This window comes from Euphorbia lathyris, chromosome 4 (assembly GCF_963576675.1).
Source record: "Euphorbia lathyris chromosome 4, ddEupLath1.1, whole genome shotgun sequence".
NCBI classification, from domain to species: domain Eukaryota; kingdom Viridiplantae; phylum Streptophyta; class Magnoliopsida; order Malpighiales; family Euphorbiaceae; genus Euphorbia; species Euphorbia lathyris.
In genome coordinates, this window is record NC_088913.1 from 5,535,069 (window position 1) to 5,555,044 (window position 19,976).

Sequence of the window (19,976 nt, forward strand, 5' to 3'; positions counted from 1 at the left end):
TGTATGTACATTTACTCTACAAATCAGTATATAGACAATTCTCAAATCCATATACATAATTAAAAATTAAGGGTCAAATTAGTTCTTAAAGTCACCGACAGGTTGTACAGTTTTATATCAAAATTAAAAATTGTACACCAAAATGTGAAATAGAGCAAAGATTGTGTGTACATTTACTCTACAAATCAGTATATAGACAATTCTCAAATCCATATACATAATTAAAAATTAAGGGCCAAATTAGTTATTAAAGTTATCAGTCAAAGATTATCGAAATCGAAACTTAAATAAGGACGAGTTGGCAAATGTTAACAAATTAACCCTAATAGAATCACTTTTAATAGCAAAAATTTATAAAATTTGAATCAATTTATAAAATTTACCAACTTAGAAGCTGAATTCATACCTAAATTTTGATTTGAGCTAAATTGATCATGACTGACGGACCCTTCACATAATTAAGCAGATATTCAATACAACCCATTGACAAAATTTGGTTAAGAAATTCAACATCTAATATACATATACTCCCTCTGTTCCATAATATTTGTCTTTTAAGGTTAAAACACACGAATTAAGAAACGTAATTAATACTAACCAAAAGACTTTGTTACCCTTGTATTAATTGCATACATTAATTAATTAATTTTTATCTATTCCTAAAACAAAAAGGCAACTTAAATAGGGTATATTTGGTAAAACATCAATAAATGTACATGTATTGAATCAAAACGTTAAACATTATGGAACAAAAAAATTTCTCTAGAAAGACAAATATTATAGAACGGAAGGAGTACTATATATATCTATATACAGCAATGGCTATGAACCTATCCAACTCTGACTTGTATCCTCAAACAATAATCTTAACAGTTAAGGTCAAGCTGCGGCATTTTCAAATTTCTTTCACCCCCTCCGCCGCGCACACTGGGAGCAGTTTTCAGCCATTTCAGTCAAGTCTGCAACACCTTAATTTGTGTTGCATCGCGTTAGCTCGACCTGCGCCTTCTTAGGAGGAGGATGAGAAAAGAATATAGAGCAGAAGATCTATGTATCGCCTTAATTATTTGGCTCGAGATGCGCCAATAAGGAGCAGACAATAATTCGTGTTGCATTGTCTTTGGCCCGTGCCGTGCAGTGATATCTTTGTCGTGCATGATGGTTTTCGGAATCACCTCCTTAACTAAATATTAATACCAAAACAAGACATCCATTGAAGAGGCAATTGATTCCAAGAAAGATAATAAATACCGGCGTAGGCGTCATTTCTGACACAATATCCAAATAATTGCAGGAAATGGATTTGAAGAATGTGAATGAGAATTACCTAAAGAACATTGGAGGTTCACCTGCTCCTAGGACGGACCGCGACTGGAGATCAGTAAGAGGTAATACCACAGCTCACCTTGAAAAAGAAGCAAAATGGAATTCAACAAATAAGATCAGTGTGAAACCAACTTCCTATTAGATGAAAAAATAAAGACCATTCTCCTCAACCATGGCATACACGAGGAAAGTTCAACGTAACATCACGAAAATCCGAAACCAATCTCACAATTAGTTAGGCTATTTCCCAAACTTTTCTCCAGATAGATAAAACAGAGTAAATTCACCAAAAAAGGATCATGCAGTTGAACTGGAGCGTTATCGCCACCATGCCTGTCATGAGTTACGTAATTTATTCGGTCAAATGTAAACATCGTGATGCATGAAAATCCGCATTTATCAGAGACATTTATTTATATAATGTTACAAGATTTTACAATCTGCATTGTACATTTATCATAAGCAAAGAATAAAAAAGTATTCGAGTAATACATAAGCAATCTTTCAAAAGACACTGCCTATGTTGCACGGACATGGAAACGGACACCAGAAACGTTATTTTCAAAACATAACCTTCATAAAATGGCCTTCAAACTAAAACGGACACAAAACTGCGAAACACTTCTATAGAGGAGTGTCCGTGTAACATAGGACACTGCAAATGTTCTACTACTTTCCGAATTGCAATCGTCCATTAAACAGACCTAGTTCCTTTGCAAAGAAGTAAATACATGAATTGTTCAAGTAAATATCTACAATCTTCTCATCCTCAACATGGAAATATATGAACGTATATATAAAAGAGGACAGTGAATAAATTGTTGTTTAGTATGCACCTTATTGAATATTGAACCAGGCAAAGTCGGGGCTTGTCATCTTAAATCTCACATTCGGTGCTGATTTTGCATCGGTGAACAGTTTATCAGCCGTCATTCAGCACGGATTAATAATTATCGAACCAACCACCCCTCAAGATTTTGCATTTCTTGAACTTGTTATCCTTGTTAGTCGCAAAAATGTACACCGTTTCAAAGTTGCACCTTAGGAATAGCATAATTGTTAATACCGCTTAGCAAACCCTTCTTCACCAATTCATTCTGCAATTCAAATGCCTCATCTCTATTTCCTAGCTGATAATACTTCCTTAACAAACAAACACACAGAATCTCATCAGGAACAATACCTTTCCCAATCATCTCATCGAGAAACTCTCTTGCTTGCCGCAATAAACCTCCTTTCGAAAACCCCCAGACCACGGAAGTATAGGAATACAGATCAAGCTCTATCCCCAATTCAGACATTCTTCTCCTAATATTCATAGTCTCTTGAAAGTCCTTGTGCTTCAAATTTCCATATATTTGAACAGTGTATGCAACTATATCCGGAATCATATTTTTATCCTGCGTTTCATCAAGCAACTTTTTTGCAGTCTCGATGCAGTTATTTTTGTAAAGACCATCAATTAGGGCAGTATAAATTACTAAATTTGGCTGCAAATTGAAGTCTGATATTCTAGAGAAGTAATCAATTGCCTCTTGAACCAAACCCATTTTGCACAAACCATCAATTAATACACAAAAAGTTACATTTGTAACCTGAATACCCAAGTTGCACATTTCTAGTAGAACGTTGAGTGCCTCCGTGGTCTTTCCTGCCTTGAAATGAGCATCCATAAGTGTCGTGTATATAACCGGGTTGGCACTTATACCACACTCTTTCATGTCACTCATTATACGTACACATTCTTCTAGCTTATTTTCACTGCAAAGACCCCAAATAATCGTTCCATAAAGCATCAAATCCGGTTTCATATTTTTTTCCTTCATCTCTTTCACAAGCTCCATGGCTTTTTCCATCATCTTATTCTTCATATGTCCATGAACAAGAGCAGAATAAGTCTTCAGATTCGGACTGACACCAGCTTCTGTCATTGCCCTCAACAGTTCCTCCGCTTCCTTCATTTTCCCTTCTTCACAAAGACCGTCTAGTAAAGTAGTGTAAGTAACTACATTAAGGTCAACATGTGCCTGCAACATCTCATCAACCAGCTTCAATGCATCATTGAAATTGCCAGCTTTAAAATTTGCATCAATTAGAGAAGTATATGTGAATTCATTCGGTAAAAGACCAACACGTCTCATGTCCACAAAAAGTTTAATTGCAATTTGCAACATCCTCTCTTTACATAAAGCATCAATTAGTGTGCTATAGGTTATAACATTAGGTTTCAACCCATCATTCTTCAACTCTCGGAGAAACTCAAAAGCTTTATGCATTTGTTCGTATTTACAAAAGCAGTTAATCAAAGCATTGTAGGTTACTACATCAGGTTGACAACCCACATCCTTCATTTCCTCAAATAGCCAAATCGATTCATCCAACAATCCCATCTTCCCATAGCCATCAATAAGAGAATTATAAGTGACAATATCCGGTGTTAAACCCCTCTGTTTCATTTGCTGAAACAAACTCCTAGCAGATTTCATATCCCCTTCTTTGCACATCAAACCTATCATGATATTGTATGTAAATACTGATGGCACAATGCCAACCACAACCATATCCCTAAAGAATCTCCTGGAAAACTCGCCTTTCCCCGCCTTCGAAAGACTATGCAAAAGGGCATTACAAGACCTTGCTTTTGGAAACAACCTAAACCTTGACATCCTTGAAAACAACTGCCCTGCTTCCTCAAGTAAGCCTAACTCAATAAAAACGCTAAACAAAGCATCAAAAACACCAAATCCTGGCACAGGAACAATCCTAGTTGACCACAAAACTTCAAAAAAATCAAAACCAGGCAAAATCCTAGCTGACAAAACTAATTCCTTAAGAATCTTATTAGCATCAAAGTACATTCTAGAACAGAACAATATATGCGCTAATATACAATACGATTCAGTTGTTACGCAAATCCCCATCCTGTTTTTCACCCATCTGAAGAACTTCAATGCTAATTTAGGGTCTTGTTTCAGTCCCACCAAAACCCTCGACACCCAAACTGTCCCCAACGAAGAATCAATAGAATTTACGAATTTCGGATCATCTAATTGATCCTGTTGAATAACTCTACGGATTGATTCTATATCTAATTGCTCAAAGAAACCGGTGGAATAACTTTTCACAACAAATGGGAATCGGAGCATACAAAAAAATCCAGTGAACCAGATGAAGGGGGAGTTCAATGGTGAAGTGAGAATATAAGGAATGTTAGAATTAGACAATGAAGAAAGATGAGGAGGAGGGCTTACTCTGTGAGGGAATCGGCGAACAAAACTGCGGAGAGACAATAACATTTTGAAAAGGGAACTGATTGCAGCAACTATGAGGTTCTTCATCTGTGAATAGAAAGGTAGTGGACGATCATAGCTTCGTTGTATCCGATTTTTGAGAAAGAAAAAGGAATAGGGTTTATGAGCAACCGAGGTATGGAGCCAAAAGGGTTTATGCGGAAAGCTCTTTCTCTTGCGCTCTCTGGTGCGAAACTTGAAATTGTGAAATGGAAAACTTAATGGGCTCATGCATAACCGGCCCAAGCTTAATGGAATAAGGTGAAAAAAAAAAGTTTAATGTGACAGTCAGATACAATTTTATTCCTATACGGGGTGTTTGTTAGAAATGATATAGGAGGTAGGATATGGATAAAAAAATATGTTTGTTTGGCAGATAGAAGAGTGAGACGGATTAAGGATAAGCCCATTATCCCTCAAATCCTATATCCAGGAGGGAGGTGGTATAAGGAGATGAAATAAGCTCCTGCGATTTTAATAGGATAGAAAAGTCCATTTTATCCCTCAAATTAATGTTATGTAGTTTAAATAAGGTTAAAATACTAAAATGTATTATTTTATCCTCATCTCTATCTCACATACCAAATATTGAATAATAATTCTCGACTATCGTATTTTTATCTTTATCCTTATCCTTATTTCAACCTTTATCCATATCCCTATCCCAATAGAATACCAAACGCCCCGATAGTATAAAATATGGATGGCGACAGATATTATATCATGGGGACCGAGCATTATCCGATCTTATGAGACTACTCGTACTCTGCATAAAAGGATATGAAATGAGTATGATATTAACACCATTACTCGTAAGGATATGGGAATACCCCCTCAGGGTACTCTTATCCATCATAAATCTTTGGGTTAAAGTGCAAAAATACCCCTAAAGTTTTGGGTCAAGAGCAATTTTAGTCTTAACGTCTACAATAGTGTAATTTTACCCCTAATATTGGAAGCTAAGAGCAATTTTATCTCTAACGTTGATAAATTGGGTCAATTTGAGAAATAATTCATCAATTTGTCTTCTTAGCCATGAATTTTATCATCTACATTTCACATGTGTGTCATTTTATCAGTGTCAAATCACAAACATATGTTGGGATGTGAAAAAAATAAAAATAAAATAGTCTTTTTGTACGAATTAGACAAAAAATTAAAAAATTCACCGAATTTAAAAATATTAATATCCAATTCTATTATTAAATTATAAAAAAAACATGAAATCTTTTTTAGAAGGAATTGGTATGCGATTAGTGCAGAATAAACAACAAAAATATCTGTGTTTTATAATAGTGTCTGAAATTGACTCAATTTATCAACGTTAGGGGTAAAATTGCTCTTGGCCTCCAATGTTAGGGGTAAAATTGCACCATTTTAGACATTAGAGGTAAAATTACTCCCGACCCAAAATGTTAGGAGTATTTTTGTACCTTGACCCTAAATCTTGTACATATTAAAAAATATTATTTTTTTTAGATGTGAGATTCAAACCATGACCTTTTATGTTTATACCATTGAGTGATACCATTAAGTTACTTATTCTTATTGATTATAGTAAAATTTGTTCAGTTTTTAGATTGATGATTTATTCAATTTATACTTTGTTAAATTTGTAATATTTTTTGTTTTGTGCATTGATTCTTAATGGATAAGGGTACCAGCGAATTAAATGTGATGGATATGGGATGCAAAAAGTATATATGTTAGGGTAATGGGATGGATACAGGTAATTAAAAAAATAAATGGATAAGAGTTTGAGATTGACATTACCCGGAGTTACCTTTCCCATTACTATCCCTAGTCTAAAATGGTGTAATTTTTCCCCTAATGTTTGCTAATGGGATAATATGCAAAAATTACGCCTACCAGACAATCAGAAGCAATTTTATCCATAACGTCTAAATTTATGTAATTTTACCTCTAATGTTGGCAACAAAGAGTAAATTTATCCCTAATGTTGTCAAGTTAGGTCAATTTAAGAAATAATGCATCAAATTGTCTTCTCAACCATGAATCGTGTCATCTACACTTCACATGCACGTCATTTTATTACTCATTAGTAACAAATCACAACTATATGAATAGACGTTAACTTTTTTAACAAAAAAATTAAAAATTATAATGTATTTTGTATGACTTGGACAAAAAAAAATCCAAATATCTTATTGAACTTAAAAATGTTATTAATCTCTAATTCTATTATTAAATAAAAAAAATGTAATTTTTTTTAAACCAATTAATAGACAAGTGGTGCAATATAAGGAATAAATATTTGTCTTTTATAATAGTGTTTGAAATTGATCTAACTTGCCAATATTAGAGATAAATTTACTTTTACCTGCCAATGTTGAGGTAAAATTGCACTATTTTAAACTTTGGGAGTAAAATTGCTTTTGAGTATCAACCTTTATAGATAAAATGCACTTATGAGTAGACGTGTTTACGGGCTTGGGTATCTGTCCGGTCCGCCCAGATCCGTGTGCCCTAGACCATGCTTGAACATGAAACTTTATCTTTAGACCTAGCTCGATGCAGGCCCGCTAAAGTCTGTCTCTTTTTTGGACGGGTTTGAGATTTATAAAAATAGTACGGACCAGTCTAGCCCCGTCCGCCTATTATTTTTAAATATAAATTTAATTTTTATTATTAAAAATTATACATATATATTTAGGTAGACTTACATGGACTGAGTTTGAGATTTAAATTTTGAACCCAAACCCATTTAAATTAACACGGGCTGGGCTGGACTGGGTTTGGACTGAACATTTTTAGACAAAAACCTGCTAGGCCAGCCCGACCCGACCCGACCCATGAAACAATTCTACTTATGAGTATGAAGTTTGGGTCTCTCACAAATATTACTTAACATCATTTTTCTTTTAATAAAATCAATAAATTTCATATTTGGTTTTAAATAAAGTCATTTTAGATAATTTGAATAAAAATTTTTTACCAAATATTAACATGGTATATAAATTAACGCGGGCGGGGCAATGACTCCGGGCTCGATGAGACGTGGACGGCGGCGGATGATGGGAGATCCGAGGGATCTCCTCGGGGGAGGAGGCGGAGCAACGGGATTCGGAGGGATCGGTCTAGGGATATGAGCAGATCGGAGTGGGTGGATGGTGGGGAGGCGGATCCGGCGGGTTCGATGGGGGGTGCTAGGGGTGCGACGGTTCCGTTGGGGGTTTCTAGGGATGCGGCGGCCGATCGGGGGCTGGATGGTGATGGTGCCGCGGCCCTGGACTCGTTTGTCGCGGGTGGAGGCGCGCATGAATCCGGTGTGGTAGGGCCGCTTCCGGTGCTTGGGCCACAGGGATTACCTGCCGTCTCTCCCCATCATGATGAGCATGCCTTGCGGCTTTCACTGGCCGTGCTGGCCGCGCAGGCAGTCCTGGCTGCGCAGGCTGCGCAAGCCGCTCAAGCGGGAGTTTCCGTGGATTTGAGTAGTTTGCATACTAAGACTATTAGGGAAGGGGCTTTGTCCCCAAGACTTAAGGCTTTTCAGGGACAGCAAGTCCAAGGTTATCAGAAGGATGGGGGAGCCCCCTCCTAGAGGGATAAGGTGCTAGGGGTGTCAGAGGAGGATCCCATGATGGAGGTGGATGCTTTTGAGAATGAATCCGGGGATTTTCTCTCTGATTCCGATTCTGAGGATGGAGAGCCTGATAACCCGCTGTGTCCTAGGATCCGGCTGTCCTCAAAAGACAAGCGGGTCATGAGATCGAAGTGGAAATTGGCGTTAATCGTCACTGTGTTGGGGAAAAGGATCAGTTTCAATTACTTTGCCCAGAGGATCCAGGCTCAATGGGCAAAGAAAGGAAAGGTTACTATCACAGACCTTGAAAATGACTATTATGTCATTAAATTCACAAGGGCTGAGGATTTCAATGCTGTTGTTAATGGTGGTCCGTATATTATCTCCAATCATGTGTTGGCTCTGAGACCTTGGGTCCCAAATTTTGATCCCCATGATTGCTCTGTTAACAGGATCCTTACTTGGGTTAGGTTCCCGGGCCTACCTCTTGAATACTACAGTGATAGGTTCCTGAACAAGATTGATAGCCTTGTTGGGAAAGTCCACCATGTTGATAAGACTACCATTGGGGCAGTGAGAGGCAAGTTTGCCAGGGTCTGTATCGATATTGATCTCGCTAAGCCTCTTCTTTCTCAGTTCTGTATTCAAAACAAGGTCTTTCATATTGAATATGAAGGTATACACAACATCTGCTATGAATGTGGTATGTTTGGCCATACCTTTGAGGGTTGTCCTAAGAGGAGGAAGGACATGGAGGAGTTGGTGCAACCTATCATAGGCGAAGCTGAGAAGAGTCAAGGGGAAGTAAGGAGTTTTGGCCCTTGGATGCTTGCCAAGAGGCCAGTGAGAAGGAAGTCACGGGCTAATGTTAATTCTAATCATTCACCAGATATCAGTATGAAGATGACTACTCTCCAGATTGCTCCTGAGATCAAGGTCAGACCCCCGGATATTAAGAAGGGGATTGAGACTGGAGTGGACTCAGCTTCGGGTTTCAGGTCAAGGTTCGGTGTTTTGTCTATGGAGGAAGATCAGGACTCGGATCCTTCTGATAAGCAGATTGATTTAAGCATGCCTGGTCTGGAGTCGGTAGAGCATGCCTCTAGTCTGGGTAATTCTATTAATCCTCTCTTTGTCTCTAATGCTTCTGCTAAAGCCAAAGAGATTCCCCAGTCTATCCTGTCAGCTGGGAAGGGGTTGAGTAGGGAGGCTAGTATTCTACATCCTCCTGTTGATGCTCCTATTGGTAAAGCTATAGGAGTGAGTAAGTTAAACATGAAGAATCCCAAAGGGAAACCTAAAAAGAACCTTCATGGTTTGAATTCTTGGGATAAAAAGGGTCCTTCTAGGACCTCCTCTAGGCTCTCCGGAGCCCCAAACAAATACATGATCTAGGGTTTGGGCCTGCGTCTGTAGTCTCCCCCTCCGATGGACTTCTTCGTTTGGAATGTTAGAGGTGCGGCGAGCAAGGCTACCCGCATTCATGTCAATGATCTTATTAAACAGTTTAACCCTTCCTGCTTTGTTCTTCTAGAGACCAAGGTCAGTGGAGCCAAAGCAGATGAGGTGGTTAGAAAGTTTAAGAATTGGAATTGCGTCAGGTCGGAGGCTACTGGCCGGGCATGGGGGATTTGGCTCTTTTGGAAGCCAGGTCAAGTCAATATTGATATTGTTACTATGGACAGTCAATTCATCCATAGTAAGGTGTGTTACCCTGGTAATAAACCTTTCTTTATTACCTTCGTCTATGTTGATCCTGTTTTGACTAACCGAAGAAGGCTGTGGGAGATCCTTCATTCTTTTAGCTCTAACATGGTGGAGGCGTGGTTGGTTGCTGGGGATTTTAATGACATTGCCCTCTTGAGTGATCAGAGAGGAGGGGGTAATCATTATGTGAACCGGTGTCTTAATCATAAGCAAAGTATGGATATGTGCGGGCTTTCGGACCAGGGTGCTGCTGGCCATAAATTTACCTGGAAAAGGAATAGTGTGTTTGTTAGGTTGGATAAGGTGTACGCTAATGTTGCAGCGATTTATAGGTTTCCTGAGGCCAAGGTGCTTAATCTCCCTTTCCGTCACTCTGACCATTGCCCTATCCTCATTAATTTGGTCAAAGGAAATCGGCTGAAAGGTAATAGACCTTTTAGGTATCTGGTGGCTTGGGAGTCTCACCCCGAGTTTAAGGATTTCGTTAAAAGCAATTGGCATCCCCACTCTGATGTTCTCCTCGCTACTGAGGAATTCAGGAGGAATGTGGCTGTTTGGAATAAAAATATTTTTGGCCATATTATCAGGAGGAAGAACAAACTCTTGAGGAGAATGGAAGGTGTTCAGCGTTGCTTGGAGGTTCGTTTCGATCATAGCCTTAATGGTCACCTTAAAGCTCTTCAGAACGAGTTGGAAGCTGTGCTTAGACAGGAAGAGCTTCTGTGGTTCCAGAAATCTAGGAAGGCTTGGATTCAAGACGGGGACCGGAATACCAGGTTTTTCCACCTCTCAACGATCATTAGGAGACAGCGAAATAGGATCGAGGCTATTAAAGACGCCAGTGGTGAGTGGATTTTTGAGGAGGAGGACATTCAGCGCCTTGCCCTTGATTTCTACAAGGACCTGTTCAGAGAGGAAGCTGTGGACCTGGAGAGTGCCCACTCTGGCATTTCCTTTCCTCGTTTGGGGGAGGATGCTATTAATGATGCTTTCCATCCTATTGAGCTTAAAGAGATTGATCTGGCCTTCTCCAGCATTGGTTCCACTAAGGCTCCTGGTATTGATGGTATCCCCGCTAGTTTCTATCATAAACACTGGGACACTGTGAAAGAGGGTATTTACAGTTTTGTGTTAGGTGTCTTTGGTGGTTCGAACGATATCAGTTTGGTTAATAAAACCCTCCTTGTCTTGATTCCTAAGGTTGCCAAGCCTTCTTCCTTTCTCCAGATGAGACCCATCAGTCTTTGTAATGTCTTGTATAAAGCTATTACTAAGATTGTGGCTAATAGAATCCGAAAGATCCTTCCGGATATTATCAGCCAAAATCAATGGAGCTTTGTTCCTGGAAGACAATTGATGGATAACGTTGTTATTGGCCAGGAGGTTGTCCATTCTATGAAGATTAAGAAAGGCAAGAAAGGGATCGTGGCTCTCAAGCTGGATCTGGAGAAAGCCTATGATAGGTTGAACTGGAGCTTTCTTCTGGATAGTTTAGCCAAAGCTGGTATCCCGGAGAACTGGAGGAATTTGATTGGAAAGTGTATCTCCTCTCCTGTTTTCCAGGTTATGATCAATGGGGACATGTTTGATGAGTTCTCTCCATCCAGGGGTATTCGTCAAGGGGATCCTATGAGCCCCCTTCCTTTTTGTTATTGCCATGGAAAGATTGTCTCACCTGATCCAAGAGGCGGTGAGCAAAGGGACTCTCCACCCTGTTTCCATCAACAGACATTGCCCCCATGTTACCCATTTACTCTTTGCTGATGATGTCATGCTTTTTGTGGAGGGTAATGAGGAACAAATTAAGGCTGTGATGGATATCCTCGACTGCTTTTGTGAGGCTTCTGGCCAGAAGATTAACATCCATAAATCCCGTATGCTATGCTCCAAGAATATGGATAATAGCTTGTGTAGAAGACTAAGTGAGATGTCTGGCATTCCCCTGACTCAATCGTTTGGGAAATACCTTGGGGTCCCTCTTCATAGTGACAGGGTTTCCAAAGCCTCTTTTAAAGACATTTTGGACAAATCTAACGGTTTGTGTGCTAGCTGGAAAGCTAATTCTCTTTCCCTTGCAGGTCGCCTTACTTTAATCCAGTCTATCAACTGCGCTGCTCCAAATCACATCATGCAAGCCTGTAAGCTCCCTGAGCCGGTCCTCAACGACCTTGATAAAATTAATCGGCATTTTCTGTGGGGAGAGTCTGGGGATGGGAGGAAGGTTCACCTGGTCCCTTGGAAGGAAGCCTTCCAGCCTAAGAGCAGGGGGGGGTCTTGGTATAAGGCAAGCTAAGGACAATAATAAAGTCCTGTTAATGAAGCTTCTTTGGAGAATGTGGCAATCCCCCTCCTCCCTTTGGGTTCGTCTTCTGTGCGGCAAGTATAGGAAAGACAGAATCTTTGGTGGCCCGAAGGAGAGGGTTGTCAGCTGTTCCTTCCTCTGGAAAGGGCTTAGTGCTGTTTTTGCTGAGTTCTGTACGGGGATTGGCTTGGAGGTGGGTAATGGGAGATCCATTAGTTTCTGGTATGACACCTGGATTGGTGACAAACCGTTGATTGAGGTGTGCATCGCCCCTCCACCGAGTGATCTCCTCTCCTGGAAAGTTGCTGATGTGGTGGACTCGGAGGGAGACTGGATCTGGTCTAAGTTCGACTCCTTCTTTAGCCTGGAGACCCTCCTTAATATTAGAGGTGTGAAGATTAGTAATCAGGAGGAGGATAAGGACAGACACTGCTGGGCCTTGACTAATAATGGTACTTATTCTTGTAAATCGGCCTATGAAGCTTTTACCCCTAATAGGGCTGATCCTCCCTTGGAAATTTGGAAGTCCATTTGGGCCCTCAGAGTCCCTTACCGCATTAGGAGTTTCCTATGGCTGGGAGTCAAAGACAGGCTCCTCACGAATGCAGATAGACACAGAAGGCACTTGGATGTATCTGGTGCCTGTAGCAGATGCAGCGGCCATATGGAAACCTTGTGCCATGCTTTGAGGGATTGCCCGAATAGTAGAAAGGTTTGGGAAGGGGTCCTTCCTCACCACATCCTTCCTTCCTTTATGGTTTTCTCTGATATTGACTGGTTCTCTGAAGGCGTTAATGGGAATTTGTTGGCCAGTATGGAGCACGGGGCTATTCTCTTCGCTATTATTTGTCACCAAATTTGGAAATGGAGGAATGAAGAGTTATTTGCTGAGAAGACTGTCCTTATTCCTGACCTGCGGTTTTACTTCTCGAAAAAACTCTCTGTTATTACAAAGAGTTTTGAAGGAGAGCCCCTGGTTCGCCCTTCCTCGGATAAAGAGGTCCAGTTAGTTGGTTGGAGTAAGCCCAGAGAAGGGGTTGTCAAGTTGAATACGGATGGCTCCTGCCTTAGTAATGGCAGAATTGCTGCTGGTGGAGTTCTTCGGGATGCTGGTGGCGCCTGGCTGGCTGGGTTTACCCATAACTTGGGTACGGGCTCCTCCTTTTCTGCGGAGCTCTAGGGGGATTTTGTCGGGTATTAAACTCGCCATTCACATGGGTGTTAAAAGGCTTTCGGTGGAGTCTGACAATTTGGAGGCTATCAACAGGATTTCGGATAGCCAGATTGTTTGTCTTAAGAGTCAGAATCTCATTAAAGCCATCTTGAGGCTTCGTCCTGCCTTCGATTCTCTTGCCTTCTCCCATATTTACAGGGAGCAAAACCGCGTGGCGGATCGCTTGGCAGCTGCTGGGCATGGGGGGATGTTAGGTGTTTCTACCCTTTCCGTTCCTCCTTCTTTTCTGTTACCTTCTCTTCTTGAGGATATGATTGGGGTCAGTCTTCCTAGACTGATCCCGGGTTAGGTTTTTGTTTGTTTGTTTTTTTCCCTTCCCTTCTCACCAAAAAAAAACATGGTATATAAGACAGTTGATTATATGTCAATTATTTTGAAAATTGAATTAAATCTAATAGAAAGCTAATTTTGCTTCCAAAGCCCAATATAGAAGGGAAGCCCAAAATAGCTAATTTTGCTTCCAAAGCCCAATATAGAAGGGAAGCCCAAAACAGAAACCCCCTACCACTATGATCAAGGTAAAATACTACTTCACATAACTTGAGCTTATAAATAAATAGGGATAACGTATCAAAAAAGGATCGTTTTTGGAAGTATTAATTTAAATTCCACATACAAAATATTATCGGTATAGGCTTAATTTTTAAAAACGGATACTAATTTAGGCTTTGATAACAGAATGTGACACGCTATTCATATTACTCCGTTAAGTTTTGATTTATCTCTCCACGTACAATTGACATAACTTAACCGAGTAATATAAATGAAGTGTCATGTTCCATTATCGAAGCCTAAATTGGTACCTTTTTTTTATACGTTTAGCCTATATTAGTGTTATTTTGTACGTGGAGCCTAAATTGACACTTCCCCAAAAACCATAGGGCTATTTTGGTACATTATTTATTACGTTATTAAGACAGTTACAAACGACCTAACAAAATGCACAAACCCGCTTCAATTTATCGATAAATTTATCTGAAAACTCTGATATAACACTCAACTAACAGTTTAATTAGTCTGTTCAATTTTTTTGTTAGATAGAGAGAAAATTTATCTTTCTAAGAAACATTAGGGGTAATATTTTATCATTTCATACTTTAGAGGTACACCCACACTTCCCTCGTAACAATAGAGGCATATTTAGACTTTATCTCAAAAATTGAAAGCAATTATTGATTTTGAATGCAACTGCAAAATTTTGCTTCTACTTCGTTTACTCCACTCTAATTTTCAAGATTTAAAGTATTCGGTAAACTTTCTTCTTTAAATTCATATTCATCTTTATTGTTTACGTGTGTTTAAAATTTTAGAATATACATTTATATACGGGTTCAAATTTATTATTTCGTCCATGAATATCAAGATCGAACCTTGTCGGTAAAAGCTGAATTACATACAAGGTTATAATATTTACCATGTGTCACACTTTATCGTACAATTTTCATTTTTGTACACAAAATTCTTTACTTTACGAGTGGCCTCCCATAAAATATACAACTGGAAATTAGGACCAGTCAATGTCAGTCATTTTTAACCCATCCTTATAAAAAGTGGACCCATTGTAACATGTGACTCTTTTTTTTTTATAAGGATGGGTTAAAATGAATGATGTGGCACGTTGAATCGCGTTAACCGATCATAATTTCTGACTGTATATTTTAGTGAGAGATCACTCATAAAATGAATGTGTTTTTTTTTTTTTATCTTGGTCAGTAGTGGAGCCAGGAATCTTTACCTGGAGGGGCTAATTTTAGCTTTGTGGTTAAGAGTAATTTTTCAAAATCCAATCCGTTAGGGCTAAGCAAAATCTTTTTAGCCTTCAGCATGCTAAAACTTTATGATTTTAATATGTTTGTGTAAAATTATAACATTTTTATACCTTTTAATTTTTAAGTATAAATTATTTATAATTTTCATAAAATTAAATTCAGAAATTAAATTATTTGACTCTCAAAGGTAAGAATTAGATTTTTTTATGAAAAACTAATAATACTCAAGAACGGAGCCGGTGGTCGAGGAGGCTTCGGCCCTCCTGGGCCTTGGAATTAGGGATGTCAGCGGGTATTGTACCCGCGGATACTCGACACTATCTGATCCTTCTGGGACTACCTGTACCCTGTATAAAAGGGTATGAGACGAGTATGAGATCAAAACCATTACCCGTTACGGTAATGGGACATGTATGAGAATACCCCCTAGGATAACCGGTACCCGTTATCCGTCATAACTCTTTTATATATTATTATCATTTTTAAGATTTAAGACGTGAGATTTGAACAAAAACCTTTTGTTCTTCAACCATTGAATGATACCACTAAACTATTTTATTCTCATAGACTAAGGTTGAGTTTGTTCATTTTGTAGATGATTGATTTATTAAAATTATACTTTGTTAAATTTGTAATCTTTTTTTTGTTTAATTACTGATTCTTAATGGATAAAGGTATCCGTGAATGAAATAGGATAAGTATACTTGTTAGAGTAATGATACTGGTAATTAAAAAATAAACAGGTAAAAGTTTGGGATTGTCACTATCCACGAACAGGGGCGGATGTAGGGGGGAGGGGGTCAAAGGGGGCATTTGTCAAAAAATAAGGGTTAAAGTGCAAAAATACCCCTAATGTTTTGGGTCAGGGACAATTTTATCCCTAATGTTGGAAGCCAAGAGCAATTTTACCCCTAACGTTGATAAATTGGGTCAATTTGAGAAATAATTCATCAAACTGTCTTCTCGGTCATGAATAATAGTGTTTGAAATTGATCCAATTTATCAACGTTAGGGGTAAAATTGGTGCAAAATTACAAAATTGATATGCAATTGGTGCAAAATAAAGAAAAAAAATGATTGTATTTTATAATAGTGTCTGAAATTGATCCAATTTATCAACGTTAGGGATAAAATTGCTCTTGGCTACAAACATTAGGGGTAAAATTGCACCATTTTAGATGTTGGGGGTAAAATTGCACCTGACCCAAAACGTAAGGGATATTTGATGCGTAACAACCCGAGAATCCCGGAAATGGATGATTACGAGTCGGAAACATTATAATTTACGTTTTTTATAAAAAAAAATTATGAAAATAATGCATGACAATTGAACGATTTTGCATTTTTCGTCACCAAAAATTGAACAATTTTACATTTTTTGTTATAAAAAATTGAACAATTTTGTATTTTTTGTCATAAAAAATTGAACAATTTTACATTTTTTGTTTAAAAATTTTTTACGTAGAATTTTGCCCCTCCTTCAAATCCTGGATTCGCGACTGTCCACGAATACCCTATCCATTTCCATCCCTATCTGGACTGATTCCGCCTTTGATATTGGTAAAAATTATACACATCGTATGTAATTTATGCGTCAATAAAAACGAAAAATAAACATGTTTCCGAGAATGACTGCAAATTGATTGGAATAAATGTATGTTTCTGAAAATGGAAAAATAGATAAGAGACGCGGAGTGGCCGTGTGTGGATGTTGAGCGTTGAAGTCCTTTTCTTTTTTCAATGAGCCTAAATTGACTAAAACTACTTGTATGTATTTGTAGATTCCTCTCTTCTCTTATCATCATCAATCAATCATTGTAGGCATTTTTTGACTTCAAAAAATAAATAAAAATAAATAAAAACATTCAATGTTTAAAGTGTATTACGTACCTATAGTTAATAGACAATAATGTTGTTAGATATGAAGAAAAAAATTGAATGTAAATAGCCTTAGTCATTCATAGTACTTGGCCCCAAGTTTGTTACATTGTTTGACATCATAAGTCATTTACATTGAAAATCTCAATGCCAACCAATTAAATATGTGGGACCCGTTTATTTTTTCTACTGTTTATTTGTTGTTGTTGTTGATAGGGGTGTTAATGAGCAGGAGTGGTTCGCAAATTGTTCGACTTCGACTCGAGTTCGTAATCAGTTGGAGACATTCACGAGCTAAGCCGAGATTCCTTAGGTTCGGTTAGAAAGCTCAGTAACAGGATTTATTCGATGATAATATCCTTAGAGTCATTCATAGTACTTGGCCCAAGTTTGTTACATTGTTTGACATCATGTACATTGAAAATGTCAATGTCAACTAATTAGATACGTGGGACCCGTTTGATTTCACTACTGTTTGTTTGTTGTTCCTGTTGCTATGGGTGTTAATGAGATAGAATGGTTCACAAACTATTCGAGTTCGACTTGATAGAGCTCAACTCGAGTTTGTGATCGGCTTGAGACATACATGAGCCAAGCCAAGATTCCTTAGGTTCGGTTAGAAAGCTCATTAACAGGATTTATTCGATGATAAGGAATAGGAATATCAGATCCATCTAACTTTTCGAAGCCAGCCTAAGGCCCAATTAAGCAAACCCATAATAGCATAGCTCAAACCTCTATAAAAGCAATGTTTATATAACTTATATCTCTAATCTGTTGACTGACTTGACCGTTGGAGTGTCATCCCGCCACAGGAGGTGAATCAGATGGGAAGGCCGCCCAAAAATCCCATATTCTCATTATTTGGTGTGGCGAGCGTAAAGTAACAAGTGGATCCCATCATCATTTGTCAAGTAATATTCTAGATTCCTCTCTTATCATCATCAATCAATCATTGTAGGCATTTTTTGACTTCCAAAATTCAAAAAAAAAAAAAACATTCAATGTTTAAAGTGTATTACGTACCTATAGTTATAGACAATAATGTTATTAGCTATGAAGAAAAAAAATTGAATGTAAATAGCCTTAGAGTCATTCATAGTACTTGGCCCAAGTTTGTTACATTGTTTGACATCATAAATCATGTACATTGAAAATCTCAATGTCAACTAATTAGATATGTGGGACCCGTTTAGTTTTTCTACTGTTTGTTTGTTGTTGCTGTTGGTAGGGGTGTTAATGAGATAGAATGGTTTGCAAACTGTTCGAGCTGGACTTGATAGAGGTCTACTCGAGTTCGTGATCGGCTTGAGAAATTCACGAACCAAATCAAGATTCCTTAGGTTCGGTTAGAAAGCTCAGTAACAGGATTATTTGATGATGAGGAATATGAATATCAGACCCATCTAACTTTTTGAAACGAGTCCACGGTCCAACAGTACTAAGGTCCAATTAAGCAAACTCACAATAACATAGCTCAAACTTCTATTTATATGACCCTCATAAAAAGTAATGTTTATATAACTTATATCTCTAGTTTGTTGATTAACTTGATCGTTAGAGTGTCTATAGGGACCGATTCTACGGCAAGAGGTGAACCAGATGGGAAGTCCACCCGAAAATCCAATATTCTCATTATTTAGTGCGGTGAGCGTAAAGTAACAAGCGACTCCTATCATCATTTATGAAAACTCCCATTTTTTCTACCATGTGAAACTTCACTCTAGGACGGACTAGCATTCAGCTCTCACACCAGTAAAAGAAATGGTAAAATCTTTGACTGCAACATCAAGGGAATGTAAATAGCCTAAAGGCCCGTTTGTTTATTTACTGTTTGATATTACCGTTTGTTGTTTGCTGTTTGAAAAAACTGCTTTTTCAAAAAGCTGGGATCCTCTAATTTTGTAAAAGGTCATTTTTCATGTGTAAAATGCGAACGGAAGGTCACTCACCAAACACAAAAAAAATCTCTTTTTGGAAATGAAAAGACAAACCGGAGCATGAAACCAAACGCCCCCTTAATCATTCATATTACATGTCCTTCTTTTTCTACTCCTCTATATATCTCCATTTTTAGTAGGTCCAATTCATTGGTAAGTTTGTTACATTATTTGACATCATAAATCATTTCCATAGAAAATCGGAATAACACGGAATAAATGCTCTATTTGAGTTAGGGTTGAGTGTGGATATTGGAGATCTTTGAACCAAATTGAATATTCGAAAAAAAGATGATTCATAATTGGGTTGAATCGTTGAATTTTTCTATAGTACCAAACTGAATTATAGGTACAGTTCTATAGATTTTCAAATTTTTAATATTACTGAGTAAATATGTTGGAGATTATGGAACCGAATCAAATATTTAAAAAAATTCGAAATTGGAATGAACCGTTGACTTTTTCTATAGGACCGAACCGAATTGTAGGTATAATTCTATAGATTTTCAAATTCCTAATATTATTGAGTAGATATGTTCGAGATTCTTAAAGCGAACCGAATATCCGAAAAAAAGATTGAGAACCGGATTGAACCGTAGACTTTTTCTTTAGCACCGAACTGAATTGTACCATTGACTTTGTTAGATATAATTCTGGACATTTTCAAATCTCTGAATTGTATCGAATGCATACTCATCCCTAATTAGAGCATTGTTTCACGTTGATTGTCCGATTAGAAATAATACATGTTGATATCATATTATAAGAAGCTACAAATAGAATGGCATGTGGATCAATGAGACAGCTTTATGCAAAATGCATAACTGCCAAAGACACGTATCCTAATCACAAGGAAGGACGTGAAAGATATGCTCATAAATCCCAAAACATGTCGTAACTTATGTAAAAGGAGACACTTGTGCAAAATTGCATAGACACGTGCGCCAATCAAGCATTGTCATGTGAAACCTACCCTACTGTAGGAT

At 38.0% G+C, this 19,976-nt stretch overlaps 1 protein-coding gene across 2 annotated transcripts; it reads right to left on the reverse strand.

Moving 5' to 3' along the window:
* Positions 1 to 672: 672 nt before the first annotated feature.
* Positions 673 to 4,831, reverse strand: LOC136226921 (putative pentatricopeptide repeat-containing protein At2g02150). Of its 2 annotated transcripts, XM_066015608.1 has the most exons (4): positions 2,163 to 4,831; positions 1,508 to 1,659; positions 1,328 to 1,405; positions 673 to 1,183 (listed from the first exon to the last, which is right to left on the reverse strand). In XM_066015608.1, the coding sequence occupies exon 1, from the start codon at positions 4,662 to 4,664 to the stop codon at positions 2,355 to 2,357; it is 2,310 nt and encodes a 769-aa protein (XP_065871680.1). In that variant the 5' UTR covers positions 4,665 to 4,831; the 3' UTR covers positions 673 to 1,183; positions 1,328 to 1,405; positions 1,508 to 1,659; positions 2,163 to 2,354. The 2 variants fall into 2 exon arrangements, with proteins under 2 accessions (XP_065871680.1, XP_065871679.1); XM_066015607.1 differs by lacking the exon at positions 1,508 to 1,659.
* Between the last annotated feature and the right edge of the window lie 15,145 nt (positions 4,832 to 19,976).

Excerpts from the sequence above, each read along its gene's own strand:
- LOC136226921 (XM_066015607.1), bottom strand. The coding sequence starts at position 4,664 with ATGAAGAACCTCATAGTTGCTGCAATCAGTTCCCTTTTCAAAATGTTA.